At 36.3% G+C, this 22,580-nt stretch overlaps 1 protein-coding gene across 5 annotated transcripts in view; it reads left to right on the forward strand.

Annotated features, from left to right (window-relative positions):
- PARPBP (PARP1 binding protein) overlaps window positions 1-22,580 on the forward strand; it is a 58,021-nt gene that overhangs the window by 19,134 nt on the left and 16,307 nt on the right. For 2 of the 5 annotated variants that reach the window (XM_049783168.1, XM_049783170.1), the window contains exons 4-6: window positions 7,912-8,082; window positions 10,401-10,555; window positions 18,287-18,470. In XM_049783168.1, the coding sequence (XP_049639125.1) occupies window positions 7,912-8,082; window positions 10,401-10,555; window positions 18,287-18,470 (510 nt within the window). The remainder of the gene's footprint in view (window positions 1-7,911; window positions 8,083-10,400; window positions 10,556-18,286; window positions 18,471-22,580) is intronic. The other 3 variants (XM_049783165.1, XM_049783167.1, XM_049783166.1) reach the window with 2 other exon arrangements.

Consider the following 22,580-nt stretch of genomic DNA (forward strand, 5'->3'; position numbering starts at 1 on the left):
CTAATTTTTAGTGGCGTAGAGTTTCTCAAAGTAGTTTCTGATTACCCTTTGAATCTCTGTCATATCAGTAGTGATCTCTCCTTTTTCATTCCTAAGATGAGTTATCAAGTTTATCTCTCTCTCTTTCTTTGTTAGTTTTGCCAGTGGTCTATCAATCTTGTTTATTTTTTCAAAGAACCAACTTCTGCTTTCGTTGATCTTTTGGATTGTTTTTTGGGTTTCCACTTCGTTGATTTCTGCTCTCAGCTTTGTTATTTCCTTCTGCCTCCCTATTTTTGGGTCCTTTTGTTGAGCACTTTCTAATTCTATGAGCTCCGTCATTAAGCTATTCAGGTATGCTCCTTCTTCCTTCCTGATGTGTGCTTGCAAAGCTATAAATTTTCCTCTCAGTACTGCTTTTGCTGTGTCCCATAAGTTCTGATAGTTTGTGTCTTTATTGTCATTTGTTTTCAGGAACCTTTTGATTTCCTCCTTGATTTCATCTCGGACCCACTGGTTATTAATTATGAGGTTGTTTAACTTCCAGGTGTTAAAGTTTTACTTCTGAGTCCCTTTGGAATTCACAAATAATTTCAGAGCCTTGTGGTCAGCGAAAGTATTCTGCAAAATTTCTATCCTCTTGATATTATGGAGGTATGTTTTATGTGCCAGCATGTAGTCTATCTTGGAGAATGACCCATGTACATTGGAGAAGAATGTGTATCCAGGTTTCTGGGGATTGAGTGTCCTATATATATCCACTAGGCCTCTTTCTTCCATTTCTCTTTTCAGGTCTAGTATATGCTTGTTGGGTTTCAGTCTGGTTGACCTATCTAGTATTGACAAAGCCGTGTTGAGGTCCCCCACAATTAATGTGTTGTTATTGATATTATTTTTCAGATTTGTCAACAATTGTATTAAATATTTTGTTGGCCCCTCATTCGGTGCATATATGTTTAGGAGAGTGATTTCTTCCTGCTCTCCATACTCCTTGATTAATATAAAATGTCCATCTTTGTCCCTTACAACCTTCCTGAGTATAAAGTTTGCATTATCTGATATTAGTATCGCCACTCCAGCTTTATTATGGGTGTTGTTTGCTTGGATAATTTTTCTCCAGCCTTTTATTTTGAGTCTATGTTTGTTCTGACTATTCAGGTGCGTTTCTTGTAGGCAGCAGAAGGTTGGATTGAGTTTTGATCCATTTAGCCACTCTGTGTCTCTTCACTGGTGCATTTAGTCCATTGATGTTGAGAGAAAGAATTGTCCTGGGATTTAATGCCATCTTTATATTGAAATTTGGTATGTCTTTTGGTTAGTCTTGTCTTAAATTAGGTCTTTCAGTTTTTCTCTTAAGACTGGTTTTGAGTCTGTAAAGTTTCTGAGCTGTTTTTTGTCTGTGAAACCATGTATTCTTCTGTCAAACTGGAAAGTGAGTTTTGCTGGGTACCATATTCTAGGTGAAGCATTCATTTTCATTCAGTCTTGTCACAATATCCCACCACTGCTTTCTGGCCTTGAGTGTTTCTGGTGACATGTCTGCTATAAATCTCAAGGATGCTCCCTTGAATGTAATTTCCCTTTTCGATCTTGCTGTTTTCAGAATTCTGTCTCTATCTGTGGGATTCGTCATTGTGACTAGGATGTGTCTTGGGGTAGTTTTTCTGGGGTCTCTTTTGGTTGGTACTCTTTAAGCATGCAGGATTTGATCACATATATTGTTTAGCTCTGGAAGGTTCTCTTTAATGATTTCTTGAGTGTTGATTCTTCCTGGAAATTTTCTTCCTGGGTCTCTGGGACTCCAATGATTCTTAAGTTGTTTGTGTTGAGCTTATCATAGACTTTTATTTTCATTTGTTCCCATTCTTTGACTAATTTTTCCATTGTCTGTTCATTTGCTTTAATTTTTTTTTCTAATGTCTCCCGCTGTATGGAATTGTCATTTATCTCATCTTCCACAGCACCAAGTCTATTCTCAGCTTCTGATACCCTATCCGAGAGCTTATCCATTTTGCCATTCACTTCATTTACTGAGTTTTTCAGTCCTGTTAGTTGTTATTTTATGTCATGGAGTTTTGTGATTTCTGTCTTCATATTTTCTTGGTTCTTATTAGTGTTCTGTTCGATCCATGGTTTCTTTGAGTTCGTTGAGCATCTTCCATATTGGTAGTCTAAAGTCCTTATCTGAGAGGTTGATTAGTTGGTTGGTCATTATCTGGCCATCAGAATTGTCATCTTCATTCTCTATGTCTGATGCTGGCCTGCATTGTTTCCCCATTGTCACACTTGTATTGTGGGTTTTTCTACGTGTTGTGGTGGTATTCATTGACTAAATGATGCAGGCACCACACTCCTCTGGCTCCGCCCTTTCTGGATGGGTCGACTTGCCTCCAAGGGAGGGGAGTCCTCAGTGGATGAAGCCTCACACAGGATCAAAAGTTAGGCCCGAGCACGCCTCAGAGAAGACAGTCTGGAGAGAAATGCTGGGCTTCAGTGATCCAGCACAGTGCTTAGTGTGATTTTTTTTTTCTTGTTGCGATGGTGTTCTTTTCTTAGAAAGAGCACAGGGACGCGTAGGGAATTGGAGCTAAGTGCTCTTCTGGAGCCTCTTTTTCGGCCCACTCCCAAGAGGTTTATGGAAGAGGACAGTAGATAGACTCACACATACAGCACTCACAATTTTTCACAGTCAGGCCCCACTGGGCAGGCGAAATTTCGTGGATTTTCCCAGCCTCAAGTTATATATATCTTACATAATATTTGTATACATCTTATTTGCCTACTACTGCTGTACTGCTGTGGAGTACTAGATTACTACATTGATTTGAAGCAAAAAAATGTTCTCTTTTTTATATATACTTTTTTCCTAGCATGCTTCCATTGATTTGGAAATTCTGAAGTTACCAAAAAAAAAAAAATAAAAATAAAATCACCAAAGAAGATCAATTTAAGGTCCTTATTAGAATATGTCCTATTGAAATGAACATAAGATCCTCATTAGTATACCATTCTGTTTAAGAATTTATATGTTGTTGGAAAAAATTATAAAATACTAGTATAATTCATTTATCAACAGAATTCTGAAAGTGTATTTGTTTTTCCAAACAGATTGAATATTTGCTTTTTAGTACTAGTTAAGGGATCAGAAAAGAAACTTGGAATTGTCATAAAATTTAAATAAAATTGTTCAGCTCCTAAAAAAAAACATTGGAAATACTTTGTGGTATGGATAGGATCAGTTTATTAAACAGAACTGTATCTTTACTTTTGGTTTCTTAGTTAAAGCTTTAATCTTGTTGAATTTTTAATTTAGGTCCTTTTGTCTGGACATTGTAGCTGTATTTATTTGGAATACTTTTCCAGGGATCCTCTTTAATACTCACTTAGAAATATAAGTGCATGGAAACCATAACTGCCATGTTATCTGACCATAATCACAGGGGTAGATTTCCAGCTACAGTCATAGTTAAAGAAACTCTTAAATGTGAGCACTCCAGGATGCTTGTCAAAGATTTGTCTAGTATGACAGAACTGATCAGAATTTGTTAATCTTTTTTTTTTTTTTGGCCACACCCGTTTGACGCTCAGGGGTTACTCCTGGCTATGTGCTCAGAAATTGCCCCTGGTTCGGGGGGACCATATGGGACGCCGGGGGATCGAACCACGGTCCGTTCCTTGGCTAGCGCTTGTAAGGCAGACACCTTACCTCTAGCGCCACCTTCCCGGCCCAGAATTTGTTAATCTTAAAGAATAAATTGAAGGTGTGGGGGTTTAAACCCTAGTTGTGTATGAATAAGAATCAGCCCCTGTAGACTCTGGTAAATCCTCTTAATTTTTGTTCTGCAGAAGCACTGAATATTTTTTTATTAATATCTCTATTTAAAAACCTTGATTACAAATATGATTTTAGTTGGGTTTCAGTCATGTAAAGATCACTCCCTCTTCACCAGTGCAACATTCCCATCACCAATGTCCAAAATCTCCCTCCTCCCCAAACCACCCCTTCCTGTACTCTAGAGAAGCTTTCTATTTCCCTCATTCATTCACATTGTTATAATAGTTCTAAATGTAGTTATTTCTCTAACTGCACTCATCAGTCTTTGTGGTGAGCTTCATGTTGTGAGCTGAATCTTCCAGCCCTCCTCTCTTTTGTCTCTGAGAATTATTGCAAACATGTCTTTTATTTTTCTTAAAACCCATAGATGAGTGACACTATTCTGCGTCTCTCTCCCCTGGTTTATTTCACTCAGCATAATAGATTCCATGTACATCCATGTATAGGAAAATTTCATGACTTCATCTCTCCTGATGGCTGCATAATATTCCATTGTGTAGTATATGTACCACAGTTTCTTCAGCCATTCATCTGTTGGAGGGCATCTTGGTTTTTCAGTCTGGCTATTGTAAATAGTGCTGCAATGAATATAGCTGTGAGGAAGGGACTTTTGTATTGTATTTTTGTGTTTATAGGGTATATCTCTTTGAGTGGTATAGCTGGATCATATGAGAGCTCAATTTCCAGTTTTTGGAGGAATCTCCATATTGCTTTCCATAAAGGTTGGACTAGATGGAGTTCTGACCAGCAGTGAATACAAGTTTCTTTCTTTCCGCAGCCCCGCCAGCACTGCTTGTTCTCATTTTTGTGATGTGTGCCAATCTCTGTGGCATGAGATAGTACCTCATGGTTGTTTTGATTTGCATCTCCCTGATAATTAGTGATGTGGAGCATTTTTTCATGTGCCTTTTGGCCATTTGTTTTTCTTTTTTGACAAAATGTCTGTTCATTTTTTTCTCCCCATTTTTTGATAGTATTAGATGTTTTTTTCTTGTAAAGTTCCATCAGTTTCTTGTATATTTTGGATATTAACACCTTATCTAATGGATGTTGGGTGAATAGTTTTTCCCACAAAGTGGATGGCTCTTGTATCCTGGGCACTATTTTCTTTGAGGTGAAGAAGCTTCTCAGCTTAATATAGTCTCGTCTGTTTATCTCTGCTTCCACTTGTTTGGAGAGTGCTGTTTCCTCCTTAAAGATGCCTTTAGTTTCAGTGTCATTGAGTGTTTTATCTATGTGTTGTTCTATATACCTTATGGTTTCAGATCTGATGTCAAGGTCTTTAATCCATTTAGATTTTACCTTTGTACATGGTGTTAGCTGTGGATCTGAATTCACTTTTTTGCAAGTGGCTAACGAGTTGTGAAGCAATAAATTAAATTAACTGTAAAGTAGTACAAAAAGTTTTAGATTATAATGTAAATGCCAGTTTTTGTCTACCTTGACTTTGGCTAAATCCTGTTGCTCACTTTTGTTGGTTTTTGTTTTGTTTTTGATTCACACTGGTGAGGCTTATTGATGAAGTTTGCTCATTAATATGAGCAGCAAGTCCTGGTGGGACTTGGGGACCATATGGCATACCAGGGAACAACCATTGTCAGTCACGTACAAGGCAAGTGCCCTACCCATTGTAGCTAAATTATGATCTCTCCAGCCCTGCACTGTGAAGCTAGAATACAAATTTTGTATTATAGATCCATAAAGTATTCTGCCTTTTTTGTGAATGTAAAGATAAAGTACAGTTGACATATAAGCAGAAAATGTTTATGCCTTAAATTATATGTTTAGGGTTGACCTCAAAAGATGATTTTAACTTATTTGTACCATAAACCAGTTTCTCAACCTTTTACTGACTGTGACTTATTTGACCTTGTTTTCATCTTATAGACTCCCATTTTTTTTATTTCTCAGTCTTTGACCTCTGTTTTCATAATTTTCAACTGTGGCCCATTGGAATATTATCCACTAGGGTTATATGGCTTCCTGTTGAGAATTGATGTCCTTGAGTATTTATAAAGACAATATAAAACATGATAATTTATTTGATCACAGTAAATTTATATTAGCAGATTATTTTTTATTTAGTTTTGTTTTTTGGGTCACACCCAGCAGCACTGAGGGGTTACTCCTAGCTCTTTTGTGATAAAGAATAATATTGTCTCTGGAGGCTTTTTGTTTTGTTTTGTTTTGTTTGTTTTTTGGGTCACACCTAGCAGCGCTCAGGGTTTACTTCTGGCTCTAAGCTCAGAAATCGCTCTTGGAGGGTCCGGGACTATATGGGATGCTGGGATTTGAACCACTGTTTTTCTGCATGCAAGGCAAAGCCCTATCTCCATGCTATCTCTCTGGTCCCATATAGTAGCAGAATTTTAAGTTCTTATATTATTTCTTTTGCTATTTAAAAGAGAACCTATTTAAAAAATAGTTGATTGCTTAATATAGTCCTAGTCATTTTCCTACCTCTGAAAGTACATTATTTGCTCCTTTTTGAACTGATGAAGTAGTAGAAAGATAAAGAAAATAAGCAAAATCTCAGAAAGATCTATGCAGAAAGTTCTGTCGATGTTATGTCAAGGGTCAGACATGAAATATGTGAATCACTACTTTATTATTATTTTCAATTGAGTCACCATGAATTACAGAGTTACAAAGTTGTTCATAATTTAGTTTCAGATGTACAATGCTTTGAAATCTCATGACAATCTTATAGTAAAGGCAGTAGAAATCAGAACTGGAAAACTAGCTAGAAATTTAATGGGTAAAATGCCGGGAAAAGTTGAGAGCATATGTTTCCAGAATCCCTTTTTGATGCAAACTCTGCAAGTATGAGAGAGACACCAGTGGGCCCATTAAAAGCAGAAATCAGAAAAATATATGTTCTAGCCAGAGTGATAAGGAACCAGAGCTATGAGTTTGGAAGTTTGCTCAGCTAAGTGCTTTCTACACATTGCTTAAGAGAGCTAGCCAGACTTTAAAAAAAACAACACTCTAATTTTATACATAAATTTTTTAAATACATAAAAGTTTTATGTATTTAGAGACTGAACCAGTTAAAAAACAAATTCAGTAAATTCCCAAGGGAATGGAAACCCCAATGTGTATATGATACTTCTCCTTGTCCCCCAAATCCTTGTCTTCCAAATCCTTGTCTGAATGCCAGATTTGGCTAGAGGAGGAAGTCCTACAAAAGACAAGAAAGGACCAAGGAGTTAGCACCAGGGTGAAGGGTTTGTCTTGCATGTGGCCAGCCCTGGGTGTAATCCTGGCACTTCATATGGTCCCTGAGGGCAAGGAGTGGCCCCTGAGTACAGAGCCAGGAGTTATCCCCAGAATCGCTTAGGTGTGACTCATCCCTTTTCCCCGCCCTTCCCATAATTTTTGTAGAATTACATAAATAAATGCTGTATTTAGGCTGTATCTTTACTACTATTTTTAAGAGCCATTTTCCTATAAATCTGCTAGTTTAACTTTACTCACAGGTCTTATTGGTTAAGAGTTGGTTTATGAGCAATGATATATAGCCCAAACTTTTATAAGGCATCTTTTTTTCTAGACAGTAAAGCTCTTTTTCTTTACAGTAAAAACAATAAATACTGACATTAAGTGTTTTTTTTTTACATATAAAAAAGATCATGGTGGTATTTAGAATAACTACATGAAGAAATGAAATGGTTTAAATGGGTTTGTCTTGAACACTCTTGGACCCAGAGTATCATGAGGAGAAGAAAATGTATTGAATGGAGAAGGAGAAAGATAGATGTGAAATAATGGGAGATGGGCCAAGGGGACTTAAGGAAGGACAGAGCTAAATATCCAAGCCACTGAGTCAACAACAATGAAATCATGAGACTCAAACTTTAACAACCAATTTTAAAAATATATCTGTTTCCATGGCAGGCTGGGGTGGTGTATGGGGTGGACTCTGGGAACATTGTTTGACACTAGTAGTAGGATTGGTCTTCAAACATTGTGTTTCTAAAATCCAACTATGAATAACTTTGTAAACCACAATTGTAAAAAATTGTTTTAAAAAGGTCATAGATTTTGTAAAGAGAACTTTATAAAACTTTAATAAAGAAAATATTTTTATTGAACAGGCACAGTTATTAGCAAAGAAGATTATCTACTCATATTTAAATCTACTAGTGAATTCAAAGAACGATCTAGCTCTGGCACATATTCTGAATATTCCTGATAGAGGACTTGGAAGAGAGGCCTTCACCAATTTAAAATATGCTGCTCGAGAGAAACATTTGTCTATCTTTTTGGTAAGGACAAACGACATTTCAAGGTATTTTTCTTTCCACACCTGGTGGTGTTTGGGGGCAAGTTTTGGCTTTGTGCTTTGGGACAAATTCTGACATTGCTTGAGGGACTTTATGGTAGTTGGAATGGAATGGGAGCCTCCTGCATTTAAAGCATGTCCTCAAGCAACTTGAACTCTCTTCTGCCCTCAAGTTTTTAAAGACTCTTTGAACTTTTGTACTTGAATCTATATTTTAATGTTGAGTTCTTGTCACTATGACTCAGTAATTTTGAAACTAAATTTTTATTATAGCTTTCAGAATTGGCAAGGGAGAATTTTTTCTTTTTCTATTTTTTTAAGATTCCTTTTACTTTTATTTATTTATTTATTTATTTATTTATTTATTTATTTATTTATTTATTTTGGGTCACACTTGTTGGCGCTCAGGAGTACTCTTGGCTCTCAGCTCAAAATTATATCTGGCAGACTCAGGGGATCATATGGGATGCTGGAGGTTGATCTTGGGTCTGTCCCTGGTCTGCAGTGTGCAAAGCAAATACCCTACTGCTAGGCTATCACTCCCACCCCAAGGATGAATTTTTGGAACAGTTATTTCCCTATATGTGTTGTATGGAATGCTGACCTTGTTAATATTATCTACAATAGGTATTTCTAAAGTGGGAGGAATCCCTATTAAATGCTTCTTCAATAAATGTTTCTGAAGTAAAAACTTTCGAATATTTTTAATATTCTTACTGGATATATAATAGATATAGTGCATATTTATATTTAAAGATATTGAGAAGCTTTGCCATAAAGACTAACTTAGCATTTTAGCTATCATTTTTTGTTATTTGACACTTCCCCCAATTATTAAAATTGAGTGGAATTTATTTTCTTAGGAACTACAGTGGAAAATACTATTTTAAAACACATTATCCTTGATGGAGCTATTTCTATCTATAGTCAAGACATGTATTTTCTATTTATAAAACCAAGATCTTGGGGCTGGAGAGATAGTATGAAGGTAAGGCATTTGCCTTGCATGCAGAAGGCCGGTGGTTTGAATCCTGGCATCTCATAAGGTCCCCTTAGCCTGCCAGGAGCGATTTCTGAGCATATAGCCAGGAGTAACCCCTGAGCACTGCCGGGTGTGACCCAAAAACCAAAAAACAAACAAACAAACAAACAAAAAAAACAAAAAACAAGATCTTAAATTATACATGATTGACTAATCCAGAATATGAAAGTTAGGTGGGTCATAATGATGATCCAGACCAAATCTTTATTTTAGAAATATAGATACTAAGATTCTGAAGAATTTACTTTTCAGCCTTGAATAGATCAACATTTGACGCTGTTGACACTGAAAACCTCTGTGTTTGATAATTCAAGTAACTGGTAGTCAGGCTATATAAACTAAATGTCCTTATTTTTTTCTGTAATATGATTCCTCAGTCTTCAGCTCAATTGCTGTTACCTTTGCTGATATGAATTCTATATGACACCTCTTTTTTTCTTTTATGTTTGGAACTTCATATACAAAGTTGTTCATAATAAAGTTGTTTCAGATCTTCAGTGTTTCAACACCAATCCCACCATCAGTATGACCTTCTCTCCAACAATGTCTCCAGTTTCCCATCTACCTGCAAGCCTTTTCCATTAGTAGGCACAGAATAATTTACTTTATATTGTTTGTTACAACATATAGTGCTACTAAAAATAATTGAGGATTTTCTGAGCTTATGTGCTAGTTGAGCCCTGTTTATTATTATTATTATTATTGTTGTTGTTGTTGTTGTTGTTATTGCTTATTGTTTTTCCTTATTGTTTTTGCTCATTGACTTAGCTTTCTTAACCAATTTATTATAGTCAATTTTCCCATTGAATTTACTATGCTCCCACTAGGATACCGGTATTGTAGGATTTAGAGGTGTACAGGAACTCTGGAACTGGAGTGATTCAGCAGCTTGATGTTTCTCTGAGATTAGTGTAGAGCTTTGAAGGTAGGTTGATTTATATGCAGGAGAATATCAGGTGTTGGTAGGGTCTTTTGGCAGTTTGGGGCCAAATCCCATTTTCTGAAGTGCTCCAGACATCTCAGCCTATAGAACAGGCTACCTGGACTCAATGGCAGCATCTCTTCAAGATTAATCTCTTTATTTATTTATTTGTTTGTTTGTTTGTTTGTTTTCTTTATTTGCTTTTGAATCAAATTATAGGATGAGCGCTTCACTTTATCTGTATACTGAGTTGTATAAACATACTTTATTTTATACTAGAATTTGAATTAACTTTTAACTCATTGTGCATAACTAAATAATTTGTTTTGATTTATAGGTGGCTACATCTTTTATTAGAACGATTGAGCTTGGAGGGAAAGGATATGCACCATCATCATCTAATCCTTTAAGGACACATATGAAAGGATTATCTAATTTTATTAATTTCATTGACAAATTATATGAGATTCTTGGTGATATTCCAAGCCCCAGGTATTGAGTTCAAATTTTTTTTTTTTTGGTTTCTTTTGGGCCATACCCATTTGATGCCCAGGGATTACTCCTGGCTAAGCACTCGGAAATTGCCCCTGGCTTGGGGGGACCATATGGGACGCCAGAGGATCAGTGCCACCTCACCAGCCCCAAGTTTAAAATTTTATTTGTCTTGCCTTGCCCTTCCATTTATACCCTTTGTCCTCCTTTCTTCCCTCCCTTCTTCCCTCCCTCTCTTTTTCCCCTTCTACACTCCTCTTCTACTCCCCTTCCTTCTCTATTCCTCCCTTTCCCAACTCCTCTCCCCTCCACTCCCATCTCCTCTTGTCTCTTCCTTCCCTTGCACCCTCCCTCCTCTTTCTTTCTCTCACCACATGGGTGGTGCTTTTGGGCTCTTCCTAAGTGACCCCCTTAGGAGTCCTGACCCCTGCCAGTGCTTGGCAGTATATGATACCAGTAATCTTACTTCCTGTACTCTGGTCTTTCATATTTGTTATCAGTTGATCCTTAAAACGCTTTACAGAATCAATGATAGGAATTAAGAACTATCAAAATAACTGAGGATAGATTGAAATAGCAAGATATTTAAATGAAGTTTTACTTTTGCATAGTCAAAAGTGATAATCAAATTTGATTTAAGAAGAGTACTTGTCACCTTTTAAAATTGAAAGTAAATTATTTTTTTGAGGGCTAGAAATTTCCAAATGACCAAATAAACTCTTTAAATCCATACCAAGAAGTATGGTATTTGACACATATGGAAATTGTTAAGAACATGATGAATTCTTTATTCTGTTTTCTATTTGTATTTTTCCTTATGTAGAAATTTTTTATTCATTTGAAATTCACTTTTATATTAGAAATAAAAGATTAGAAAGGTTGGATGGACTTCAGTTTTTTAATATATTGGATGGTGAGTCATTTTTAGACCAATTTGGTGATGGAGAGGTGAAGAAGTGGGTTGTGTATATAATAGCAGTTGTGCACTTTCAGGTTTGGTTGGCATACCATAGCACAGAACTTCTAAAACTTTTCTCTCATGATCCCTTTTTAATCAAGAAATGGAACATGGGTGAGCACTGCCAGATACACCTTGATTTATGACACAGTTAATTTTGAATTAATTTTTGGTCTGCACTTTCAGAAACCTTTTACTGTTGCCAGATATCATGCTCTTAACATTGATTTGTGAGACCCACAGTGTAAGAAGTTTGGCAGTAGTGTAGTTTTGATACAGATAGTTCTCGTTTATTGAACCCTTACTACATGTCGGACCAATATTGTATTGATCTCTTTTGGGGATGGTTATTTATCATTACAGTAAGTTGGTGTGACAGGCACTATATTGTATCATATATGGTTAGGAGTATTGGGATCTAGTCTCATTGTGTTAATTAGCATAGCTGGAACCTTAACTCAGTTCTGATTATGGATCCTACTTTTTTACTTACAGTATTCTCTTATAGGGGCTGGATTGGTGGTGCAAGTGGTAAGGCGTTTGCCTTGCACATGGCTAACCTAGGTTGGACTGCAGTTCGATCCTATGCATCACATATGGTCTCCCAAGCCAGGATCGATTTCTGAGCACATAGCCAGGAGTAACCCCTGAGTGTCACTGGGTGTGACCCAAAAAAACAAAAACAAAAAAAAGAAGTAAATTTGGCAGAGGATTTTAAATATGACTTACACTCATGGTCAGTGATAGCTTCTGAAATTTCAGATTAACATATTGGCAGGCCAATTATTCTGAGATACTGTATAATTAATCTTTAAAAACTTCATTTTTAGTAAAGTAATAAAGGTATATTTTTTATTAAAGTCAAATGATACTATAGACTTAGAGTAAATAATAGAACCTCAGAGGAATTGACTAAATGTTTACTTTTTGCTTGTTTTTATATAATTTTTACATATTTCTCATTTAAATGAAATTTTAATGTGTTTTTTTATTTTTTGGTTTTTCAATTTTAACTTTACCTATTGACTTTCTAGAATGGAAGAAGAGGATTTGCAACCTTCTTGCCAACCTCTGAACACCTACATCTACCGCATACACAGAATATGCATGCACATCTCTTATTCTACAGTATTGCGATTTAGGATAAATCATATATTAGAATTTATATTATGACCTAATATTACATGTCTCAAAATATTTTTGGTTGTAATTTTGGTGACATATATGTTTATTATAGTGTTAAGGTTTATGATATATAATCCAAAGACCCTTTATTTTGCCATCACAAAGGACTCAAGAACCTCCACTACTGTTTTGCTTTCACTTTCCAACACTGGTTTGCCTCTTTCTTCCTTCCCTTCACTTTCTCTCCCCACTGTTTGGTTATATGATTTTGTAGTCCCAGATCAATGGTTTGTCTTTGTTTTTCTATTCCCTTATTTTATCTTTTTTGTAAGTGAGATCAACTTATTTTTCCTTCTCCCTCTGACTTAAGATGATGCTTCTGTTTCTATCCAAGATTGACTAACTGCAAGATTTTATCTTTTCTTCTATTGTTTTTCTACATTTGCCCTGCCCTGTCCTACTGTTTTTTTGTCCTCTTTCCCTCCCCTTTATTCTTTTTCATAATTTCCTCTCCCATTCATTTCCTTCCCCTGTTTTCCCTTCCCCTTCCCTTGGAAGAACTCTTCCCTATTTGCCTCGATGCTTGGGAATCACTCCTAGTTGTGTTCAAGGGATCATGCTGTGTCAAAGATCGATCCTGAACCTACTTCGTGCAAAATTTGTGCTCTAGCCCATTGAACTTTTTGACCTCCATTATTTCTTCTTCTATTTTTAAATTTTATTTTATTGAAACCATTGTGATTCACAAAGTCCTTCATAGTTGGGTTTCAGACATACAATGAAACAGGACCAATCCCACCACCAGTGTCAACCTCCCTCCACTAATGTTCCCCAAATGCTTCCCACCCCAAGTACATCCCATTCCAGCCCCCTGCTAGTATAACAGGTCCATTTTAAGTTTTGATCATTAAAGTTTGAAAGTCTCTTAACACTACCAGTGCACCCGAGACCACTTGGCCTCTGACGCCCATCCTTTTATATTTGTGTTTCTTCCACTCAGTTATTTTCCTTCTCTCTATACTCCAGGGGCAAGGGTGTTTGAGACAACTCATTTAAACCATTGTGTTTCTTCATGTAGTTGTTCAAAGCAGAAATCTGAAATGTATCTTAAATTTATTTTATTTATTTATTTATTTATTTATTTATTTATTTATTTATTTATTTTTGGTTTTTGGGTCATACCCGGCAGCGCTCAGGGGTTAATCCTGGCTCCACGTTCAGAAATCGCTCCTGGCAGGCTCGGGGGACCATATATGGGATTCCAGGATTCAAACCAATGACCTGCTTGAAAGGCAAACGCCTTACCTCCATGCTATCTCTCCAGCCCCATAAATTTCTTATCTTCTCTCTCAATACTTCCTTTATTTTATTTTGGATTTGGTGCCACACTTGTGGTGCTCAGGATTTACTCCTGGCTCTGAACTCGAGAATCACTTCTGGCAAGACACGGGTTACCTTATGGGGCATGGGGGTGTCAAACCTGAGTCTGCTGCATGCAAGCACAAGGGCCCTGCCTACTTTGCTATTGCTTTGTCACCAGTTCTTCCCTTTTTGACTTTTTTTCTCCTCTTTCCTTTTTTTTTCTGCTTTTGCATTTTTTAATAATATCTTTATTTAAACACCTTGATTACAAACATGATTGTGATTAGGTTTCAGTCATGTAAAGAACACCCCCCCCTCACCAGTGCAACATTCCCACTGCCATTGTCCCAAATCTCCCTCCATCCCACCCCACCTCCATCTGTACTCTAGACAGGCTTTCCAGTTCCCTCATTCTTTCACATGGTTATGATGGTTCTCAGTGTAGTTATTTCTCTAACTATACTCACCACTCTTTTGTGGTGAGCTTCATGAAGTGAAGTTCCAGCCCTCCTCTCTTTGTCTCTGAGGATTGTTGCAAAAATGTCTTTCATTTTTCTTAAAACCCATAGATGAGTGAGACTATTCTGCGTCTATCTCTTTCCCTCTGACTTATTTCACTCAGCATGATAGACTCCATGTACATCCATGTATAGGAAAATTTCATTCTCATCTGATTCACATTTAACTCCCCACTCCCCACTCTTAGCTTTTCATCACATTTTTATCTATAGTTTGAATGCATTTCTACACTGTGCCAGTAGGTGCCACTATAAAATGCATACTGTGATTTCCTCTGAACAGTGAGAACAGAAAGAAAAAAAGCTAGTAAGAAAGCACACACACACACACACACACACACACACACACACACACACACACACACACACACACACAATTAAACCCCCAAAACTGTATCAAAACAAACTAAAAGTGGATATAAACAAGTTACATAGTTTTCCTTATATTTAACTGTTTAAAATTCTATACTGTATTAACCAACAAGTTTTGAATCATGTGCAATTCTCTTTTTAAAATTTTTTAAATTGTTTTGTTTTGTTTTGGGGCCACACCTGGCAGTTCTCAGAGGTTACTCCTGATCCTGCCCTCAGTGGGCTTGGGGGAACTCTAAGAGATGATGGGTATTGAACTCCAGTTAAACACATGCAAGCAAACACCCTACCTGCTGTATTATTGCTCTGACCCCTATAGTGTGTATTTCTTAAATGGTCTAAACTATACATTTATAAAATGGTTATTGATGAAAATTGCCCAGTACAAAATTCTACCTCTAACTTTTCTACATTCTAAAATATAATCAAATAAAATTAATATACATTAAATAAATAATTCAAATTCAAAAAATTTTTCCAGGGTCTAAAAGATAGTACAGGGATTAGAAAGGATGCCTAGGCATCCTAGGCTAGCCCTGGTTTGATCTTCAGCATCATGTATTCCCTCTGAACAATTTCTGTCCCCAGATTCAGATGTGATTGAGCTCTTTCTCACTTAAATTTTTTTACTAATGGGATGCTTTCCCCTCCCCACTTTTTTCTTTAATATCTATTCAAATACCCCCTCAATACCTTCAGAATTTCCTACTATCAGTTATGATCAAGTTTTGCTCATTCAAAGAGTTTGATCATTTTGTATTCTCAGTGCTTATTCATATATTCTGGTGTCATTTGAATTAAAACTTCAAGAATTTCTACATTTATAGAAGCATGACTTTGAAATATGTTATCTTGATGCCAAGTACATATTAGAAGCACTAAGGTCAGTGAATATAGAGCAGTACACTAATCCATGCAATGCTTGGTACATTTTGCCAGGTGACAAAATTTTGACCTTGTCAGGTATCTGAAATACAAATCATAAATTATTTTCATAAATATAATTCATCAGTCTATTGCAGGGGTCTCAAACTCACGGCCCTCCGTACAACATTTTGTGGCCCTGCCCTAGAGGAATCTTTTTTCGTTTTGATTTAGTTGTTTGGGTCACCCCCCCCCCCCCTTGTTCAAGGCTTACTACTGACTTTGCACTCAAGGATCACACTGACTTTGCCTCCTGCAACCCCCAGTAAATTGAGTTTGAGAACCCTGGTCTATTGTATCATCTTTAAAAATTGTCGTATTTGTTCTTGAGAAAAGGTGACTTTTGGGGGCCGGGCAGTGGCGCTAGAGGTAAGGTGCCTGCCTTGCCTGCACTAGCCTTGTATGGACCGCGGTTTGATCCCCCGGTGTCCCATATGGTTTCCCAAGCCAGGAGCGACTTCTGAACTCATAGTCTGGAGTAACCCCTGAGCGTCACCGGGTGTTGCCCAAACACCAAAAAAAAAAAAAAAAAAAAGAAAAGGTGACTTTCATCTATTATTTAAATAAATTATACATTGAGGCTGGAGAGATGGTACATCAGTATAAGACTTATACACTTTGCTCTTGGCTGACCTGGGTATGATCCCTGGCACCCATTATGAGTCCTTGAGCTCTGTGGAGAGTGTTCCTTGAATGCACAGGAGTAAGCCCTGAATACTGACAGATGTACCCCCCAAATTAGACAACAAAAATAATGATACTGTTGGTCTTACAATTGACACTAAGACTATCTTGTGTTTTCTTATCTTATAAATATTTTATAAAACTTCTGTTAAAATCTCAAAAATGCATATAATATTGCTTTTTATTTTGACTATATATTGACTAATTTTTATGCCTTTAATCAAAAATTAAGGGGAAAAAGGGATAATCAAAGTGCTTGTAAATGTAAAGAACTGTCAAAGTCTAGTCAGATTTCTGATGACAGATTTATGGCAGATTTGGTGCTCAGTTACCCCTTCCATTTCCATTAAAAATAATTAGTTTTCTTTGATAGCAGAATTTTGTTTGTTTTTTAAATTAATGTGCTCAGGGATCATTCCTGCATTGCTTGGGATTGAATCCAGGCTATGTGCAAGGCAAGCATCTTTGTACTATATTTTTGGCCCATGATAATGTACTTTAAAATGTTTTTAAAATGCAACAGGAATTGGCAAATTAATGGCCAAAAGTAGCCTAAAAGTGAGGGGAAGAAGCAAAGCCAGAGAGATAAGTCTTAGAGGAAGGAGAACTTTCTTTTCTAGATCCCCCATTGAGCATGTCCATCTGGACAGATCTATCTAGTATAGTTTGCTACTAAAGTCTGTCATGACCAGAGACGAAGTGCAAAGGGATTCAAGGACTACTCTAGAAGGTTGCCCCTCTAGAATGAGAATGTTTTCTGGAAAGGGAGAATAGGAGTCTGAGAAAACGTTAGTGGCCAAATGTTTTAGAATCTAGTTTTTCAGATTTGGAACAAACCAAGTGTCCCTTCTCTTATAATTTCTTTCTAGTGTAGCATTGGTTGTCTGTTAAGGCAAAAAAGAAAAGATAGAAAAATTGAATTAGGGACAAAACCCTTAATAACATGTAAAATCTTATTTATCTGTGAAAAAATCTAAGAATCTAAAGGCAAATTTTAATATTAACTGGAAGATTTAAGAACTATGCTGGGCACAAGATTAAGCATAGGGAAGTTGTATTTATAGGCCATTATCAAATAGAAAACATTAAGGTCAGCTATAAAATACATAGTATAAATCGAATAAAAGACAAACTGGCTCCTTCCACCTTGGCAAAAGCAGAGTCATTATGAAAGTCTGGTTGTCTTTTCAAGTACTCTCCATATAAGTAGACATTTTTTTGTCCTCAGGGGAATCTGGTTTTCACAACTTCAGGCTCTAGTTAATTCCTTTTTGAACGGAGATACTGGGTGTTGAATTTGAGATTTTTGATTTGTTTTTGTTTGGGGCCATAACCTGGTGATGTTCAGAGCTTACTCCTGGTTCTGTGCTTAGTGATCACCCCTGGCAGGGTCCAGCGACCATAAAGGGTGTTGGTGCTGAAACCAGGTCAGCCACTTGCAACAACTTTTAACAACTGGACGTTTTATTAAATTGGGTTTTAAGATTGAATTAAACCAAAGTAGATTTTCAGTTGCTTTATTTACATATTTAAATCTATTTTAAGTGTCCAGAACTAAATATGGAACTGTTAGTTTACTTATCACTAACTTTTCTTGACTTTCAAATTAAGACATAAGTAATTTACTTGTGGAAATGACTTTCCTTTAAAAAAATAAAAAATGTTGTTTCTGATCTCATCCATTTTTTCTGCTGTATTTGAAAAATCTTAGCTGAGAATTATGTTTTCAAGCTTATGAAAATATCATTTATAATACTTTGATAAAAATGATGTTATTTCTATTTTCAGCATTGCAGGGAGTCGAATACTCTCATTGTTAAAGATGGAGCTGATAAAAGGCCAGAACAGCAGGGACCCTTTTTATAAAGCAATAGAGGAAGTTGCTCAAGATTTAGATTTGAGGATTAAAAATATTGTCAATTCTCAACAAGGAAATGTCACTGTTAGCACCACTGACATCAGTCCTGCACGGGTAATGAGCTTTTCACTTTTCATTGTCCTTCTAGACATGCCATTATTTCATCTACTTGTAAAAATGTTTAACTTTAATTAAAACAGAGCATGTATTTCTTATAAGCTGTTTAAATATCTAATGTCTCAATAGGATTATGTAGGATTATATTTGACTTGAATAAATCATAAAAACTTTGAGCCAAATTGTATTCAAGTAGGGAGTTGGAGAATCTTCAATATACTTTGCAGCATTCCATGTTCATAATTCTTGATAAACAGTAAGGAACTACTCTTCTTCAGTAGTTATAATTATAGTAATTATTTTCCTATTTATTATGATATAAAATAAAAGCCCGTTCTTTGTATGTCTGACTACAATACAAGGCATTCTAAACAACAGACGAGTTTGCTCTTCTTTAGAAGTTTTCTGTATTAATGATTATTTATTTTCTGTATATATCACTATTCTATTGGACAACAGCACATTGTCCTTGTACTTAGAAATCTTCTGTGTATGCCCAGAACATTAACTTTTTTCTTAATAACCAAATATTATGCGTATTACAACTATTAAGCTATTGGGGAGACATCAACTAATGGCTTTTCATTCTAGACCATATTTTTAAAATATTATCTTTATTTAGCACCTTGATTACAAAACACAGGCCAGCTGTTTCCCCTGGTGCCTAGTGTGGCGACCATCTGAGGCTTGAGTTCCCTCTGGGTACCTGATAAAGAATCAGGCCAGCAGCTTCTCCAGCTGCCTAGTGCGGAGACCTATTGAGGCTTGAGTTCCCTCTGAGTCCCTGACAAAGACGCAGGTCAGCTTCTTCCCCCAGGAAAGGCTTTTAGTTTATCTCCATTGAGAATAGTATTTGCCATAGGTTTTGTTGTTGATGGTCTTGATTATATTGAGAAAAGTTCCTTCCATTCTGTCTTGATGGGAGTTTTATCAAGAATGGTTGTAGGACCTTATTGACTGATTCTTTATCAAATGCTTTTCTGCATCTAATTGATATGATCATGTGTTTTTTAATATATTTTTGTTGATATGGTATATTATATTGATTGATATACACATGTTAAGCCATGCTTGCATTCCTGGAATGATCTTACTTGGTTGTGGTGTATGACCTTCTTGAATAGGTGTTGGATCCTAGGTTGTTGAGGATCTTTGCATCTGTGTTCATCATGGATATTGGTCTGTAGTTTTCTCTTTTTCTAGCATCTCTATCTAGTTTTTCTAGTAAGGTGAGCTTAGCTTCATAATAACTATTTGAGTGTGTTCCTGATTCTTCAATTTCATGAAAGAGCCCTAAACGGATTGGTAGTAGTTCTTCTTGTATTTTTTTTTTCTTTGTTGGCCACATCCGGTATTGCTCAGGAGTCACTCCTGGCTGTGCACTCAGAAATCTCTCCTGTCTTAGGAAATCATATGAGACACTAGAGTATCGAATCCCAGTCCATCCTGGGGTAGTACGTGCAAAGCAAAAATCCTAACACTTGCGCTACTGCTCCGCCGCCTCTATTGTAAGATTTGAAAGAATTTTTTTAATGAATCCATCTGGTCCTGGGATTTTATTTTTGTTAAGACTTTTGATTTCCATTTTAATTTCCTCAGTAGTGATTGGAGAATTTTGTATTATGTGTATAATAATTACTTTTTGCAGTTTATTCAAATAATAAATTAGTCCCTTTATTAGTTGTGAGTATGACAGCCTGTCTTTAAATAAAGACTACTTAATTATTATTTATTCATTCACTACGCTTTGAAACTTTTTTGGTTGCTATTTGTATATACCAGTGATTTTTTTAGACTAACTTAGTGAAATTGAAGGAACAACATGGAGATTTAGTATTGTTACTCATATTTTTTTTTGTTTTGTTTTGTTTTTGTTTGGTTTTTGGGCTACACCCAGTGACGCTCATTGGTTACTTGTGGTCATGTGCCCAGAAATCGCTCCTGGTTTGGGGGATCATATGGGAAGCTGGGGATCTAACCAAGATTTGTCTTGAGTCAGCTGCGTGCAAGGCAAACGTGCTATGACTCTAGCCCCATGTTGCCCATGTTTTTAATTTATAGTAAGAATTGGTATAAATTTCCTCATCAAATAACAGCCAAGCCAAAATCATCAAGCCAGGACTGTTGCAATTCATATAACTAAGAGAACCAAGGAACCATTAAATAATTTTAGCACATAAGTAGTACTAAGGAATATAAAGGCAATGAGAAAAGTTATTAAACAGTGTGGAATTCTCTGATACTGATGAAAATACGTTAAATTTTACATAGTGAGTGGCATCTTGCTCTAAGACTAGTGTAGTTATATATTCATTATAGTTTGCTCAGTGGCCTGAATTGCCCAAGTAGAGAATGGAGTCCAAGATCACAATGTTGAAAGCAAAGGAAGGAGCCATAGCTAGGCAAATGTCATACAAAGACCAACTTTGATGACCAGACAGTTTCTAGCAACTCTGTCTTAGCCACATCCTCTCTTCTGTTTATCAGTAAATGTACTTTAAGCTCATTAAAGTGAAATGATTTTCCTTTAGTTACACAACATATGGATTTAGTTATGTTGTTAAACCCAGTCAGAAATGCTTTAAGAATTTAAGAAGTCATCTCTCTCTATGTGTGTATATACACAGAATTTTTTTTTGGGGGGGGGTCATGTTACTCAGGCATTAATCCTGGCTCTAAGCTCAGAAATCGCCTCTGGCGGACTCCGGGGACCATATGGGATGCCAGGATTTGAGCCACCATTCTTGATGCAAGGCAAACACCTTGACATTGTGCTATCTCTTTGCCCCTTCCAAATATTTTACATATGTGAAAGTATGTAACACTTTTCTCTCTTCATGTGTGTATATGTATATAACTTTATAATATATTTTCCCTTCTCTCTAGTCACTCTTTTTATAGTTCTTTTCTTGTTATGTGCTTTTTCTTATTTTCTTTGCTGTATCTTCGTCTAGATCTTTTAATTTTGTCATTAATTTCTATAACATTTAGAAATATTCTTTGCTTTTATGTTTTGTGTTTTGTGTCTGGTGGTCTTCAGGGGTTACTCCTGGCACTCTGCTGAGAAATTACTCCTGGCAGGCTTGGGGAATCATATGGGATGCCAAGGTTCGAACTTAGGTGCTGTGTGCAAGGCAGACATCTTCTCTGCTATATTTTTTTTATCCTGCCCCCTAGACATATTCTTATTCTAGAATTGTCATCAGTTGTCTAAAATGTAAACTGCATAATTTCACTTCCTAGCTTAATAAATATGAGATTGGAACTCCATAGAAGATGGACTTCATTAAATTCTTTTCCCAAGCTCAGCTCACAATCCTTTCTCCGTAATTCCCTCCCCAAACTCATATGCTAGGACTTGCTTACTATATGTACCAAGATCTTGAGCATGTGCACTCCAAGACAGTGTTTCCTAGGTTAGGAGAATTGGCTATTTTGTGGTTCTCACTATGCCTTACATGTATTTTAGAATGTTCTTAGCACTTGACAATAAAACTTATTTATCTTATCAAAGAGACTAGGGCTAGATAAGGCAGAGCTTTTTACCATTGTAGACTGTGCTTTAAGTACTTGTGCTTGGAAGGTAGTTACTAATGATAATATTGAGTGATTGTCAACTGGCCTTTTATTTTTGCATTTAATCTATTCTTTACAGTCATCTGTAAGCTTGGTCTTGGTGTTTGGATTGCTGGAACCTGATTGTTTTCTGTTGTGTGAAAGAAAAAATACACAGTGAATGTGAGCCACCAAAGAGGGATAGAAGCTAACTTTTCTCGTTTTTTGTCTAAATATTATTTTGATCAGAATTTAATGCCATTCAGTGGGGATGTTAAATAGATAAGTAGACAGATAGATGGATAGGATAGCTTCTGGAAGTTGATCATAGTGATTTTAGCAAGGATTAAAGGAAAATTATTCTTTTGCCTTAAAGCTGCTTTTCATGTTTTGCCCTCTAATTTTTATAACAACATGATGTACCAAGTTGTTCATAACACAGTCATTTCAGGCATTAAATATTCAGACATTGATTTGTATATTCAAACCACTAGTATGACTTTCCCTTCAACAGTGTCTCATGGACCACCATGGCCAGACTCTATGCAAAGT

This window comes from Suncus etruscus, chromosome 11 (genome assembly GCF_024139225.1).
Source record: "Suncus etruscus isolate mSunEtr1 chromosome 11, mSunEtr1.pri.cur, whole genome shotgun sequence".
Taxonomy (NCBI): domain Eukaryota; kingdom Metazoa; phylum Chordata; class Mammalia; order Eulipotyphla; family Soricidae; genus Suncus; species Suncus etruscus.